This window comes from Cupressus sempervirens, chromosome 11 (assembly GCF_028749045.1).
Source record: "Cupressus sempervirens isolate cs-2001-9-10 chromosome 11, ASM2874904v1, whole genome shotgun sequence".
Classification (NCBI taxonomy): Eukaryota; Viridiplantae; Streptophyta; class Pinopsida; order Cupressales; family Cupressaceae; genus Cupressus; species Cupressus sempervirens.
The window spans coordinates 89,478,276-89,492,649 of NC_143128.1; the positions used below are offsets into that span (position 1 = coordinate 89,478,276).

Genomic DNA, 14,374 nt, shown 5'->3' on the forward strand with positions numbered 1-14,374 from the left:
ACACATTCTCGGGGGATCTTAAACCTTAGAATATTTGATGTCTATTTTGGAAAAAAAATTAAATATAACATTCATTAGATTGGAATACTTTTTAAATTAAATTAATTTTGACAATTAATGTTCTTTAAGATATATATATTTTTGACTCAATCTCAAAAAAACAAACTTTGGAATACAAATTTATGTAGAAATATTAAAGAAGAACATAATTTTTAAACTACTTTTAACTAGCAGCCGCATGCTATGAGTGTGCCGATAGGAGATGAGATTTAAGAGAAAAATGTAGAATGAATATTAAATAATGTAAATATACGTTTTTAAAAAATGAAAATACAAAAATAAAAAGTTGAAGATTAAAACATAGATATAAAATTTACAATATTTAAGAAATTTGAATATTGCTTAAGAAACATGTTCAATAATTTTAATATTTTACAATTAAATTCAATTTATCAAATATGAAAAAAAAATCATTTAAAAAAAAACTTAAGAAAAAATTAATAAGAGAAATACAAAAAAATAAATGAAAAATAGCGACATCTCTAACAAATATTCTATTAACTAAATAAATTATAGAAACTAAAAAAAAATATTTAAATAAAAAACTAAATTAATAGAAAAACATGATTTAAAGTAATTTAAATACTAAAACCTAAATCAATTAAAAAAATCAAAAGTTTAATAAATAAAGATCACAACATAATCCAATGTAGAGATCACAAGTAATTATTTTTTAAATACATAAGAAAAGAAAAATAATAGTTAAAAGTGGATATTTAAATTATAATCTTATGTGAACAAATCAGATTATTAATATTTTTAAATTTAAATAACATAATATTTACTAAAAATAGATTAATAAATATTATTTATTTAAATTAAATTTATCAAATATGAAAAAATAATCATTTTAAAAAACGCATCAAAAACTCTTATAACAAAATAATAAGAAAAATACAAAAAAAAATGTCTAATAAATATTTTATTGACTAAATATATTATAGAAACTTAAAAATAATATATAAAGAAAAAATTAAACTAATAAAAAAAATAAAAAAAATAAAAACTAAAATCTAAATCAAATTTAAAAATCAAAAATTAATTGAATAGATCACAATATGAGCTAATGTGGAGATCACAACTAATAAATAGAAAAAGAAAAACACTAGGTAGTTAAAAGTGGAAATAATAACTAATAAATTTCAAGGCAAGAGTTAAAAGGCGAGGGAGATAGAAACTGGTCGATTAATTATTAACCGGAAGGATTTTCTATTTTCCGGCCAAATTCTTTAGATCTACCATCCCCTGTGCAGTGGATGTAGTCCTCTGTCATTCTATAAGAGTATATTGCTTTGTAAGTATTATGCGTGTCAATTACGTGAGAATTCAGGTGGTGTCATGTGTGGCCGCTGGGTGGATTGAAAATGGTATAAGATCGCTCATACTTACAATTGATCTTCTTCCTTTGTGTCTTCAATGGGAAGAAAGCAAGAACAAAGAAGGAAAGTAGGATAGCTGAGCATAGAGAAGTGACAACTATTGAATTGGTTATGACTGAATTTTATCTTCAACATCCTCTAACAATCCGGTGATCCAAAAAGCGATCAATCAATTTGCATATTATTCAATTCGTGTGCATTTTACTTTGAAGAAGAACACAATATTAGAAGAAAAGGGGAACTAACCATTTGGTTTTGCTCAAGCATTTGATCATGGGTCCTCAATTTTTATCATGAAAGATCTAAACTTGAGAATGGAATGTGATTATGGACAATTACATTCTGTGTTCTCCGTAACTTAATTATATTATGTACAAAGAGAGATTTTTCAATTATATAATTTTATATTTGTACTCTCACAACTTCCTCTCCCCTTATATAAAGTAAATATCAAACGATGATCATGTTAAAAACTGGGGAGCTTCAGCAGTGTTTCAAATTATGCCCCTGGAAATTGCCTCAAATTTTCTTTTCCAATAAGTTTTTATCAGTGATAAATGCAATTATTTTAAGAGGATTTTTGTAAACTTTTGGATTGGATCATGTTTTAGACATTATTTATGGGATTTTCCTGTTTTATTAATTATGTAACAATTTTGTCATACGTTTCTCTGCCCTCCTCTTAATCATTGTATGATATGAAAGAGGTTGTTGACTTAACCTTTTTATAATATAGTCATCTTTTACATTTTTTATCGGTGTACATGCAAGGAAAGCAGTTGTTGCATAATCTTTTTACAATATAGTTATCTTTTAGCTTTTTATCAGATTTATTTTGTTACAGACAGAATCCTTCATGCAAATTGGATAAATAGTTTTTTGGAAGAATTATTTTTAGGTAAACTTATTGATCTAAATTTTACATAGTAGTTTTCAAGAATTTAATCTTTTATAACATACAGATAATGCTCCATTGTAATCTATCAATGAGATAAAATCAATTTTTAAGTAAAAGCTAGGTTGTCCATTTCATATAGAAAAGGATAGTTGAATAGAAATCTAGAAAGAGAGAGTGTAGTGCATAAGTAAGAAAGATATAAAGATAGGGATAGGAAGGTAGACATTGAGAGTGTGTGAGTTGGAGAAAAATATATTTAAATAGAAACAGGGAGATATAGATCCATAGATATTCTACAATATGATCATATGATATATCTATATATATTACTATCGGTGTAACCCTTGCACCCCTTAAAAGGTTGAAGTGGCTAGTTATTCATTTCTCATAACAGCAATAACAACAATCTTGTTCATTTTATTTTTATTTTTCATTGCAGCCTTATCCTCAAAATTTTATTATAATATAATTTGATATTACCATGTTATACCATTTTTACAATATAGTTATTATCTATTAACTCCAGTATGCTGCAGTACAATATGGTATTTATAATTGTATCCTAATAAAATGAAAGGAGACAATATCTCAATCATGATAAGCTTATTTCTCCTCCACTTATTATCACCACAAGATATGAAATCTCCAGTCATCAAATTCATTAAAAGTGTGACCAAACTGTCTTCACTTCGAAAAATCAGCTGTAGAATACAATATGGTATTTATAATTGTATCCTAATAAAATGAAAGGAGACAATATCTCAATCATGATAAGCTTATTTCTCCTCCACTTAGTATCACCACAAGATATGAAATCTCCAGTCATCAAATTCATTAAAAGTGTGACCAAATTGTCTTCACTTTGAAAAATCAGCTGTAGAATTAACCTCAAAGAATATCAATATAATTGAGCACAAGGATTAGCATGCTGTACACAGGGGCAATGTTGAATGAATAGGGTTCTGCCCAAAGCAAGGATAGGCAGTCGCATTGAATCTGCTCTTTGTATGTTTAGATATTCTTATTTGTGAAATTGCAGCACACAAAACATCTACAAGATCTACATTTGTTCCTTGCATTTCAAAATCTTTCTCTGAAAGCGATAACAGAGCATGATCAACTGCATCAACAAGTGAAGACTGTAGATTCCTGCATATGCAATTCTTTTCTGGGCTTGAATTATCTGTTTCAAGCTTTCTCTCTGCCTTGTACGGAGACATCAACTTTGAATCCGTAAAGAGCTCCATATCAGATTTTGTATAATACAAAATCCATGGATGGTCTGTAAAAGGAGACAATTGTATAAGAAAACTGTACAACAAATTGTTCAAATTTATAGTATGAACTATGAACCTATATAAATAAACATACTCAAAACTTCATCTGGAGAGAGTCTCTTGTCAACATCCCTTGACAGCATCCTTGACAGCAAATCCTTGGCCGGTTCAGAAATGGACTTCCACTTTTCAGTGTAAAAATCCAACCACACATTTTTTATTTCCTCAAAAATTGCCTCTACAGAAGCCCCAGAAAACGGTAAGCTACCAATTAAGAGTCCATGGAGGAGGACTCCAGCAGCCCATACATCCACCTTTTCAGAATATTTCCCCGCCAAAACTTCAGGGGCAACATACGCTGGACTGCCCACCAAACCTGATAAACTTTGCGCTGTTTTCAAAATAAACAAGATGTCAATAATCTTGCTAATTAACTTATTTCAATGAACACACAATCTGAATCCAGAAGACAAAAAAAATTACTACAATGAATTGTGGAAACACATGATTATTTCAAAGAGTTCGGATTTCATGAAAAGATAAGAGCTGGAATTTATGAAATTGAAACAAAAAGAGCTAGAATTTATGAAATTTTGAATCCCATACCATTTGAAACATGCAGAGATAGGCCAAAATCAGATAGCTTCAACTGTCCATCATCGGTGAAAAGAATATTCTCAGGTTTTATATCCCTGTGAATAACTCCCATCTCATGACAATGCTGAATGACGCTAACCAACTGTTTGATTAACTCTGCAGCTTCCCTCTCCGAAAAACGTCTTTTTTTCATGCAATCAACCAATCGCCCCCCAGAGAAAATCTCCATTACAAGATGCAAACAATTTGCATCTTCGTACACTGAATGGAGTGTTACAATGTTAGGCTGTCCAGATAAGTGTTGCATGATTTCCACTTCCTTGTGTGCATTTTGTGCACAACTTTTGGGCAGAGTCTTACATGCCACATCTTCTCCTGTGAACCTATTCTTGCACAGGGTTACCACTCCGTATTTCCCTCTGCCCAAAATTGGGCCCATGATATAGTCAAATTCTATTTTGCGTTCTCTGATGATTTGTGTGGTTTCCTCTATGCAACCACATTTTCTCTTTATGCCTCTTGGAGTTGCATCACTCAAGCAAATCCCCCTTCTTGGAGTAGAAAGAGTTGCAACTGGTGCTGGATGATAATGAGAAAAGCTCAATTGTTCAAGTGAAAATGGAGAGGCGGAGGATGAGGTTGATGCACCATCATCACATGAGCAGATCACCTGCTGTGATTCAATCCTATGTAGATCTGTATTGTTTGTCCTCCTCTTCTTTACAGGAGTCATGCTTACCTTACAATTGCCTGTCAGAAAGTCACAAAGAATGATGAGTTTCAATCTCTGATAGTTATTTAGAAATTTGTTCCCATTATCTTGGATGTCACAAAAACACAACCTAATTTATCGTTACCAACAAATTCAAACATAATGACAGACTGCTAAATTAATCCAAAACTATATACACAATTTTCTGAATCATTCCTCTCAAAATACGGTGTATTAATCCAAACTGTGTACGAATACGATCAGAAAGTTGCAATAGTATAACAAATAAGAAATGTTTTAACCTTAAATTTAGTCTAATTGGATGTTACAAACACACAGACCATTTTGTCTATACCAACAAATTGAGATCAGAAATACTGAAAATCCGCTAAACAGGGGAGAATCTGAACCCAAAAAAAGTCTAGAAAACAAGAATACAATAATCTCAATCATTCTGATCAAAACACTTGTATAGAGTATTAACTCGTACCTAGTATGGATATCATTGGCATGCTTCAATACGCCCAAAGACATCCCCTTCAAATCGTCTGGCCTTAAAGTAGACTATGTTATATTTTTCAGCTTTTCTAGATCTAAACATCCTCTCACATTAACAAGAATTTAGAAGCGAGTGGGACAAACCAAACTGATCAAAAGATAACCAGTCAAGTCAATTCCGACACCGGAAACAATCTGATAAAAAAGCAGCTGGAATGAATAGCTCAATATGTATCAAATGAATCACCAAAACTTATCAAACTCTCTCTAATCTTCCTAACATTTTAAAAGAGTACTTTTGAGGCATTTCATCAATGATCAAACTATTTATTCAAATAGTTATTGTAGATTGATTGCCTCTACCCTTCATTTCCTTGAGGCAAAGTAACAAATGGTTTACATACATTGTCTATGCTTTACCATTTTGCATATATGACTCTGTTGGAAACTCTCATTGACAAAGATTGCATAGTCATCAACAGCATTTACATAAAATCTCTTAAATCCTTTCAATATACCCTTTATGTCATACTCATGCCCTCTATCGATACTTTCACTTTCTACATATAATAAATCACTTCCAACGCTGTTTACAAAGTTGTAAAAACAAGGCTATTTGGATTTATAGAGCCTGGCATTTTGTCAAACGCTTTCCAGTCTTAATACTTTCACATGCTACATACAACTTCTCAGAACTCGATACATTCCGCAACAAAAACTAAGCCGATTCAATCATTCCAAAAAAGAAATTTCCAATACAACCACAAATTTTAATATGTAGAACCCTCTGTTGATGGAGCATCCTAATAAAGGTAGAGCCCTTTATTGATGGAGCAGCAGATATAAGGAATCAATGCAAACAAGAAACCCTGGATGGACAGAAAATCTTCTTCTCTTGATCTAAACAGATTAAGAATTCATACTTTTTTCTAATGACATCAAATTCAAACATATTTTCATCTTGCATAACTACATTATTAAAGATTTTTCTTAAGAACAGAATCCACTCCTAACTTTCCAACCATCATAATTATATAATTAATCTGAAAAACGGTTCAAAACCAAAAATCAAATCCCCAAATCAAGCCCTATTTCTTGCTCTCTGTCCTTAATTTTCATACAAAAGATCAAGGAAAATACTATTTTAAAAGCGCATAAACCAAAATAAATATCTAATTAAACGAAAGAAAGCAATTTACCTTGCTATGGAGATAATTACGAGAGAAAACTTTACACTTCAACCTTTCACAAATTTGAAAAACCCTCGTTTTCTCTTGTATTTGAAAATTCTCTGCAATAATAATACCAAATGAAGCTAACAATCGTTTCACAATTCTTCAATTATTAGCGCAGTGAAAACTCAATACTTCTAACGAAATCGGCGAGAAAATTCGCATGCAATATTCCCTCTGAAATCAAGGCAGAAATTTGTTTAAACCACGGGGAAAGCTTTGTTGAACTTGTGTTACTTTTGGAAAGATTCTTTATTTATAATTTAGTGAGGCGGGAAAATAAATTATTGTTTCATTACCATTTGAGGACTACATGAAAACATTAATTTTTATTATTTTTAAAGTTTTAATAGTTCTTATATTTTAATATAATATATAAATAAATAATTTTATAATTTATAACAAGATAATTTTAACAATATTATTATGAAAAATATAAAATGAAATAAGTTGTATAGCAATTATAAGCATTAAGTTGTACTTTACATGTTACTAATGTTTATATTTCTAAGATAAGTATTTTTAAATGCTATTTCTAAAATTTAGATGCACTCTTTCCAACAAAACACTTTCTAATAGCTACTTTTTTTTACTTTCCATTTCAAATTATTCTAAAAAGAAATTGAGTTTTAAGTTCTAAACAGTTTATTTATTTATTTTTATTGGAAGAAGAATTAAGTCCCAACATTGGTGCCACAATATTTTATATAAAAAATACAATTGAAATCTTAAGACATGTTTGTATAAGTGGTGTATTAATCTCTAACCCTAATACAATTACGACACTCTCTTGTAACCATAATGCCATAGTTAGGTTTAGAGTTTTGGCTACAATCTTATTTAGGAGTAGAGTTTATTGTTTGGGTTATGATAGGGTTAGAGTTAGGGTTGGGATTAGGCTTGATAATAAGGTTTAGGGTTAGGGTTGGGGTTAGGGTTACAATTATGGTTATGTAAGGGGTTACATATTGGTTAGTATTATGGTAAGAGCTATGATTTTGATTAGGGTTGGGGTTAATGTCAAGATTGGGAATATAGTTTATTTTATGGTTAAAAGTTACAATTTTTATTTTGATTAGGGTTGGGATAATGGTTTAGGTCACGCTGAGGGTCAGGGTTGTATTTACAATTTGGGTTATTGTTCACTATTTTCGCCCACATTTAGCCCAGAAGTGATAACTGATCTGAGACATCTTTAGTGGGTTGGATTCCTTGCAAAGGGATAGCACGATTTTTTGAGTTGGCTCTTGTGGGTCCACGATTAGCAGAGTTATGTCGATGTTGATTCGTCCATGTGTGTCATCTCAGCTTCTGTTGGTCTGCTGGTGACAGAGTTTTGTTGTCCATGATTGGTCCATGTACTTCCATGTTAGTAGTTGGCTAGGTCCAAGGTTTCATACGCATGCAAATGAGATCAACGGTTGTCATGTCTTTGTGTTTAGCTCAGTGGGGTTTCAAAAAAACATGAGATGTTGCCACACATCTTCATTCTAGCATTTCTTCATGTTGTGCTTCTTCAATGCTCCAGAACATGAAATGCATCATGTGTCTTTGGGTGGTCATGTCCCATCTCCGACATTTAAGTCAACCAAATATGCTCATGCACAAATCAACAACGAAGATTCAACAAAAGATTAAAAGATTGTGGTCAGTTCTATCAAACATCAAAACACATTGACAACTCCCATGTTGTGTGATATCTGCTCATCATCATGAGAACATAGGATGCTGCCATGCGTCTTCATTCTGACATTTCTGTAGACACTTAAAATTGTCCTAAACACTATATTAATTCATTTAATATTGCCATTGACATTATAATTAATTATTTATTAATTAATCATATTGATCATATTCGTCTACTGATTTAATTAAATAAGTTCACTTTCCTTATGTATTTAAATTTAATTTAAATACTTCCATCCCTAATGTGTTAAATTTATTTAATACACGATTCTCCATAAATCCCCTTGTTAAATAAATCATATTTATTTAATTCCTCCATCTCCATTAATTTCTCTAAACCTATGATTAAATTGAATCCTATTTAATTTAATCCTAATCGTATCCTAAAACCTGGTCTACAACCATCACTCTCATCCTTCTAAGCCTACCCACTACTTAATCCCACTTTATTATCCTAAATTCCTTTTTAAACACCTTTTAGCTCCTAAGAGTTTGCTCACGCATGTGAGAAGCTCTTGATCCAATAAAGCTTTCACCTCTTACACATTTATCCCCCACTCCTTCCCCCAAGGTTGCTCACACGTGTGAGCACACCTTGAGCCTCTCAAACATTAAAGGCTCTTTTTGACTTTGGCATGGCTTGTCTTTTTGCCCATGTGTCTCCCTTGTGGCACCTATGTGGATGCCACATAGATGCCACCTCCCCAAGGCCTCTCTCAAGCTTATAAATAGAGCCCTTGTCTCAAGCATTTTCCATCTCTTCCATATGCATTGTTATCATGCTAGTTTAGAGTTAGAAATTTCTAGAGATTTTATGCATAGTTACTAACCCTTTGGTAGTTGTTTATTTCTTGCATTTCTTTGCATATTCATGATAGTATTACATTCTTAGATTTTCTTTCTACATCCATTTCTATTATCTATTGAGTGCTCTCAAGAATGGTTGCTTCCATAGCCATCTCTTGAAGTATTCTTCATCATTTAGCTTAGTGGCATATTCATTATTGCATCTTTCATCATCTTGGGATTCATAGTTGTGTTTGGGGAGAGCATGCTCACATCCCTCCAATCTAAAACACACGAACATGGCCTCTCATGGGTGCCTTTGTTGAGCTGTTTGAGGTTGTATGAGGACTTGATTTATTGGTTGCTTGGACTTGCAAAACTCAAGCATAATATTAGTTGTGTTTCAATATTTTAATATCTATGTCCAACTAATGTTTGTTTGCTAACCGTTGCTTCCAATGGGTCAAATTCTCTTGCATACAATTTCCTCATGCTGAAGTGCTTCTTCAATGCTCCAGAATCAGAATTGCACCACGTGGCAGAGGATCCCTTTTCCTGCATTATATTTGTCATGTTTTTCTACTCTACGTAGGTGGTTGACTCATCTTGTTGTCCAACATCATGGTGCCACATGTCTCCATTCTAATGTTTCTCCATACTGTAGTGTTTTCATGAGGTTCCATAGCCTAGAATTGTGCCATGTGGTGGAAGTCCCACCTTTTGTGCTCTTTTCTTCCTTCTTTGCTAAGATTGCTAAATTTGATGACTCTCATGTTTTCACATCTCTACCTTGGCCTCTTGCGATGCCACAATCATTGGATCTAAAACATCTTGGAGATTCCCACAACATCTTAGCCATCCATTTTGAAGGAAGGATCTTGATCGACAACTGTGACTTAATCCTTCATTGGGAGGTGTTTCCTAGTTGCATCTGGGTCGTTCATCTCAATGGGAAATTTGCATCGATGGTGGTGACTTAATCTCTTGTTAGGGAGATTCTTGCAGCATCCAAGCCATCTATTTCGAAAGGGAGATCTTCATCAACAACCAATATTTTTTTTGGGGGAAATCAAATCCCCCCATGCAATCAACCTTGCATTTTGTGGGTGGATAACACATTGTGTTATCCCTCCCCATATTTTTTCCTACCAGCAACGCGAATCAACTTCTTATGGTCATGATACGCTACCAAGGCTTGTTCTTTATTGCAAAGCAACTTCTTGGGCCTTGTTAGCATGACACCAATGCCCTTTGTACCTCTTTAATGTATGTAATGATCAAATCTTTGGTGATTTGATCTCTTTTATGACTAGATGCATCTGTTTTGTCCTTTCCTACCACTTCTAGCAATAGATTGCACTTCATAATCAAATTTCACTCTGATTCTTTAGTTATTGCTTCCTTTGCAACTCAACTCCACCTTGGTTGGGGTTTCAACTCCATAGTCAAATCAAAGTTATGCCTAAACTCCTTAAAATGCAGTTGTAAATATGTTTTTCGGGTTCTTCTCTATTGTATTTTTGTAGTAGCCTTATGCTTTGCAACTGTATTCCTTTTGCCTTCCATTAATGAAATTCTTGCTTTTACCTATTCTTGCCAATCATGATTTGTGCATGTATTTTGCCTTGTTTTGAATGTTTCTTTCCTACTTCTTAGAGTTGTGTGTTGTGTTTAATCTATTGAAAATTGTTGTATTGTGAAAATATCATTCCTTTTAGCATTTAATCAATTCCAAACCTGCATGTGAATTCTTACGAAATAGAATAGAATTGAGATCTGTTTGGGTTTTCATTAATGTTTTGTGCAGTCATAGGAAGAGTTGCAACCGTAATTCTATCTTGGTGCATCACCCCCTTTCCCTTTTTGCATTCCTTCTTCCTTTTCCCTCAAAGTTGTAGTTTAGGTGCACCCTAATAGAAAGGAAGTTGACCTTCTCCAAAGTTTCGGCCTCATAGTGCAAGTCCCACACTTGGAGGTCATTTTCATGTTACATGATGTAGCCAAAATCTGAGGTTACCCATGCTAGAGGTAATTTGAATTCCTACAAATAACTACACAATAGACACATAATAATAAGATACACAAATGGAAGATCTGATACCCAATGCAACTCTTTATTCATAAAACAAATTTTTACAAGCAATATGTCTGACTATAAGGCCTTCGGGTTAGGGCCAAATACAACAACAATTACAAAATAGTTCTGCTAGATCCCTCAAGATCCAACTCCACACTAATCCCAACTAGTCTAGATCCACACTCTAGCATAAAACCTCAAGGAAATCTCAAATTGTGTTCACAAGTCCACCAAGCAATCTCCTGGCTACTAGCCCTACAAAGTTCTCTCCTACACTTCATCCTCTTCTTCAAGTTGGATGATCTACAATCTCATTTCTTAAGACTCCACAAAGAACCCCTACTTATATCCAACTAAGCCACAGGTCAACCTAGCCATTACAAATTAAAATAAACCTTCACATTAAATGTCCATGCAAGACACAAGTTGATTGCAATACAAATTAAATACCCATACATAAATTAAATGCCAAAAGTTGGCTCATTGATAACTTAGGAACCATAGGAACCAAGACCAAATTGAGTGTTAGATAAAACCATGTTGAGTGCTAGCGTTCCACTAGATATAACTAATTTCCTTCACTAATTGAGCACAAGCATGTACTGAGTCCTTCAGAAGCAACCAAGCCCCATCTTTGATCGAGTTGTTCAAGCAACACTACTACTGAGTTCCCAGTGCAAACTGAGCTCCTAGTATCTATTGAGTGCCCTAAGCATCATTGAACATCTTCATTAATCGAGTCACACAGTTAACACAACAACCAAACTAGCTTAGTATTGACCAAGTCAAACTTCATTCCAAGGTCAAACCATACCAACATGTAGGATTTCTAGCCAAACAAGGATGTTCTTGCATTAGACACCCCAAGTTTGAAAAGACATTCTTAGTAGCTAGAAGAACATCTTCTTGGATTTAGAAGATAATGCCCAAATTGGTTCTTCACATACATATCCTCCTATTGCCCCCACTTTTCTTCTTCTATCCGATTAGTAAAGTGGAAATTTTTGGTGTTCAAGTCTAGATTTAAGCCCCTTAGGTGGAATGAGTTTTCATTAGATTTTCCATTCTCCTCTTCCCTACATTTCATAGTTGGGTGGTTCTCCTTTTCAAAGTTGGAATTTTGTGGGTAACTTAGCACCTAATCTGATGGAAATTCACATTGCTCATGCAAAGATATTGTTTCAGAGTTATTCTACTTATGATTCGTTGTTTACTCAATGAAAATAAAAGCCTACAAAAATCTAGACTTTGTCTTCTTCTCGGCAAGTTTTCAACCCATGAAGTTGATTTTCGACAAAGAATTTTAGATGATGCATACGGGTCAAAATAAGGCCGTAGTGAAGTACTTTATAATCGTTTCCTTTTCCCTTAAGGATTATCTACATCGGAGAGTATCTAAGATTCATTATGGCTCCAGTAGTCATTCTAGGTGGAAAACTCAAAATCAACTTCTCCTCGGTGGGTTTTCTACCCATGAAGTTGATTTTTTGTGAAAGGCAATTCCGAAGGAAAGTAAAAAAAGTGTGGGCCCCTAATGGATTTTCACACTCACTTTAGAATTTCCCAAACCCAAAGGTAACCATAGACAAAAGGTGAAGTAATATGAAAGCTTAGGTGGAGAAATGGAAATTGTCTTCTCCTCAGTGGGTTTTCAACCCATGAGGACAATTTCTTGAATTTTAAAGAAAATTCAGCTTAGAAGTAGATTGGACCCACGAAATGTGTGCAAAACTTCCAAAGATGACAATAGGAGTATCTTAACTATGGTGGGAAAAAGTTACTAAAGCAGAATTTGACTTAGCAGGTTTTCTCTTACGAAGTATTCTATTTGTGACTTTCCAAACTTAATGGAAAACGGGAAAATAAGTGTGAAAGGATATAAAATTACAGTTGGGCGAATTGAAAGGTGAAAAGACACTGAAATTTCTATTCAAACTACACATTTGCTACTTCAATAGACCTCTACTTCAATTCATTTGTGTGGTGCGAATTCTCAAAAATAACGGATGGATTGAATCTCCTATATAGATGGAGACATGAATTGTGCAAAATTACCACTCTTTCTTGAATAGTTATCCTGTTAGTTTGCACAACCTTTTTCAAAAAGCTAATATCTGTGTATTTGTTATCCTTTTCTTTTCTTGATTTTGAAATTCATTCTCAAATAGAATGGCAACTAAATTCACAGGTTTTGACAGGTTGAATGGAATTAAGTCTTCACTGCAGAATTTCATGGGCACTTCTCTTCGCTTCTTTGACGTGCGAGATTTTTAGAGGAGAGTGAGATTAGAGCCAATCCATCCCATTACTAAGAAGCTCTGAGGATGTAGGCTAGTTGAGGTAGATGGCTTTCTAGTTGTAGTTCAAGATCTTGAACTAATTTATGAATCCATAAACCGTTATAATCCAGACACTAGGCAGATTGTATTACTAGATAACACAGTATTGTTTTCTATTGATAGGAAAATGGTGGTAAATTGCCTTCAAGTTTCTAAGCTAGAAGAATTCTGAGATTTAACATCTGGAGGTGCCATTTCTAAATTCTCTGCAAAGAAGATGATTTGGAGAAAGGAGATCATGCAATCATGGTTCCAAAAGCCACAAAGTGCCAAGGGTAAGGTTCCTAAAACTCTGTATAGAACTAATGTCAAACCTGAGATTATCAACATCATGATCTTCTTGCACAGATTGAAAGGTGAGGTAGAAACTTTGATTTTTGTTGACCAATATTTCTTCTTGGTGCAAGTTATTTGTTCTAATACCCAATATATTGATTGGGCTTATGAGGTAAGCGAGAATCTGTCCAATGCTCTTTGTGCCACAAAATTCTAGAACACATTCTATATGTCTTCTTTCCTCACTTACATGTTAGCTTCTCTACAATTATGGCTAGGCCTCCCAAGGGTGGAAATTTTTCTTGATGATGTGAAATCTTATGAGTTCTACACATGTTTACTATTGAAAAATAGTTATGCAGAGTATGTGAGAGTTAATGATGCATTTACCATGAGAATTTGCAGGGAGCTAGAGGAATGCTTAGAAAGGAGATTCAACCGTGAAGCTATGATGACTATTAGTTAGTTTGGGAGCTTTTTCATCCAATTCTCATCCTTTTCATATTTGCATCTTGCAGCTTTTGATGGAATCCCCTTGAAGCTATCGAGATATCCAA

At 33.4% G+C, this 14,374-nt stretch overlaps 1 protein-coding gene across 1 annotated transcript; it reads right to left on the reverse strand.

Moving 5' to 3' along the window:
• Nucleotides 1–2,790: 2,790 nt before the first annotated feature.
• Nucleotides 2,791–6,883, reverse strand: LOC149528361 (serine/threonine-protein kinase PEPKR2-like). The gene is made up of 4 exons (XM_089809265.1): nt 6,621–6,883; nt 4,221–4,961; nt 3,709–4,005; nt 2,791–3,619 (listed from the first exon to the last, which is right to left on the reverse strand). Exons 2-4 carry the CDS (start codon nt 4,942–4,944, stop codon nt 3,258–3,260), a joined length of 1,383 nt encoding a protein of 460 aa, XP_089665391.1. The 5' UTR covers nt 4,945–4,961; nt 6,621–6,883; the 3' UTR covers nt 2,791–3,257.
• Between the last annotated feature and the right edge of the window lie 7,491 nt (nt 6,884–14,374).

Bases quoted from the DNA above. Each gene is read 5' to 3' on its own strand.
- LOC149528361 (XM_089809265.1), bottom strand. From the start codon at position 4,944: ATGACTCCTGTAAAGAAGAGGAGGACAAACAATACAGATCTACATAGG. The intron at 4,006-4,220 runs GTATGGGATTCA...TTTTGAAAACAG, and splicing joins ATCTCTGCATGTTTCAAATG to CGCAAAGTTTATCAGGTTTG. The intron at 3,620-3,708 runs GTATGTTTATTT...CTCCTTTTACAG, and splicing joins CTCTCCAGATGAAGTTTTGA to ACCATCCATGGATTTTGTAT.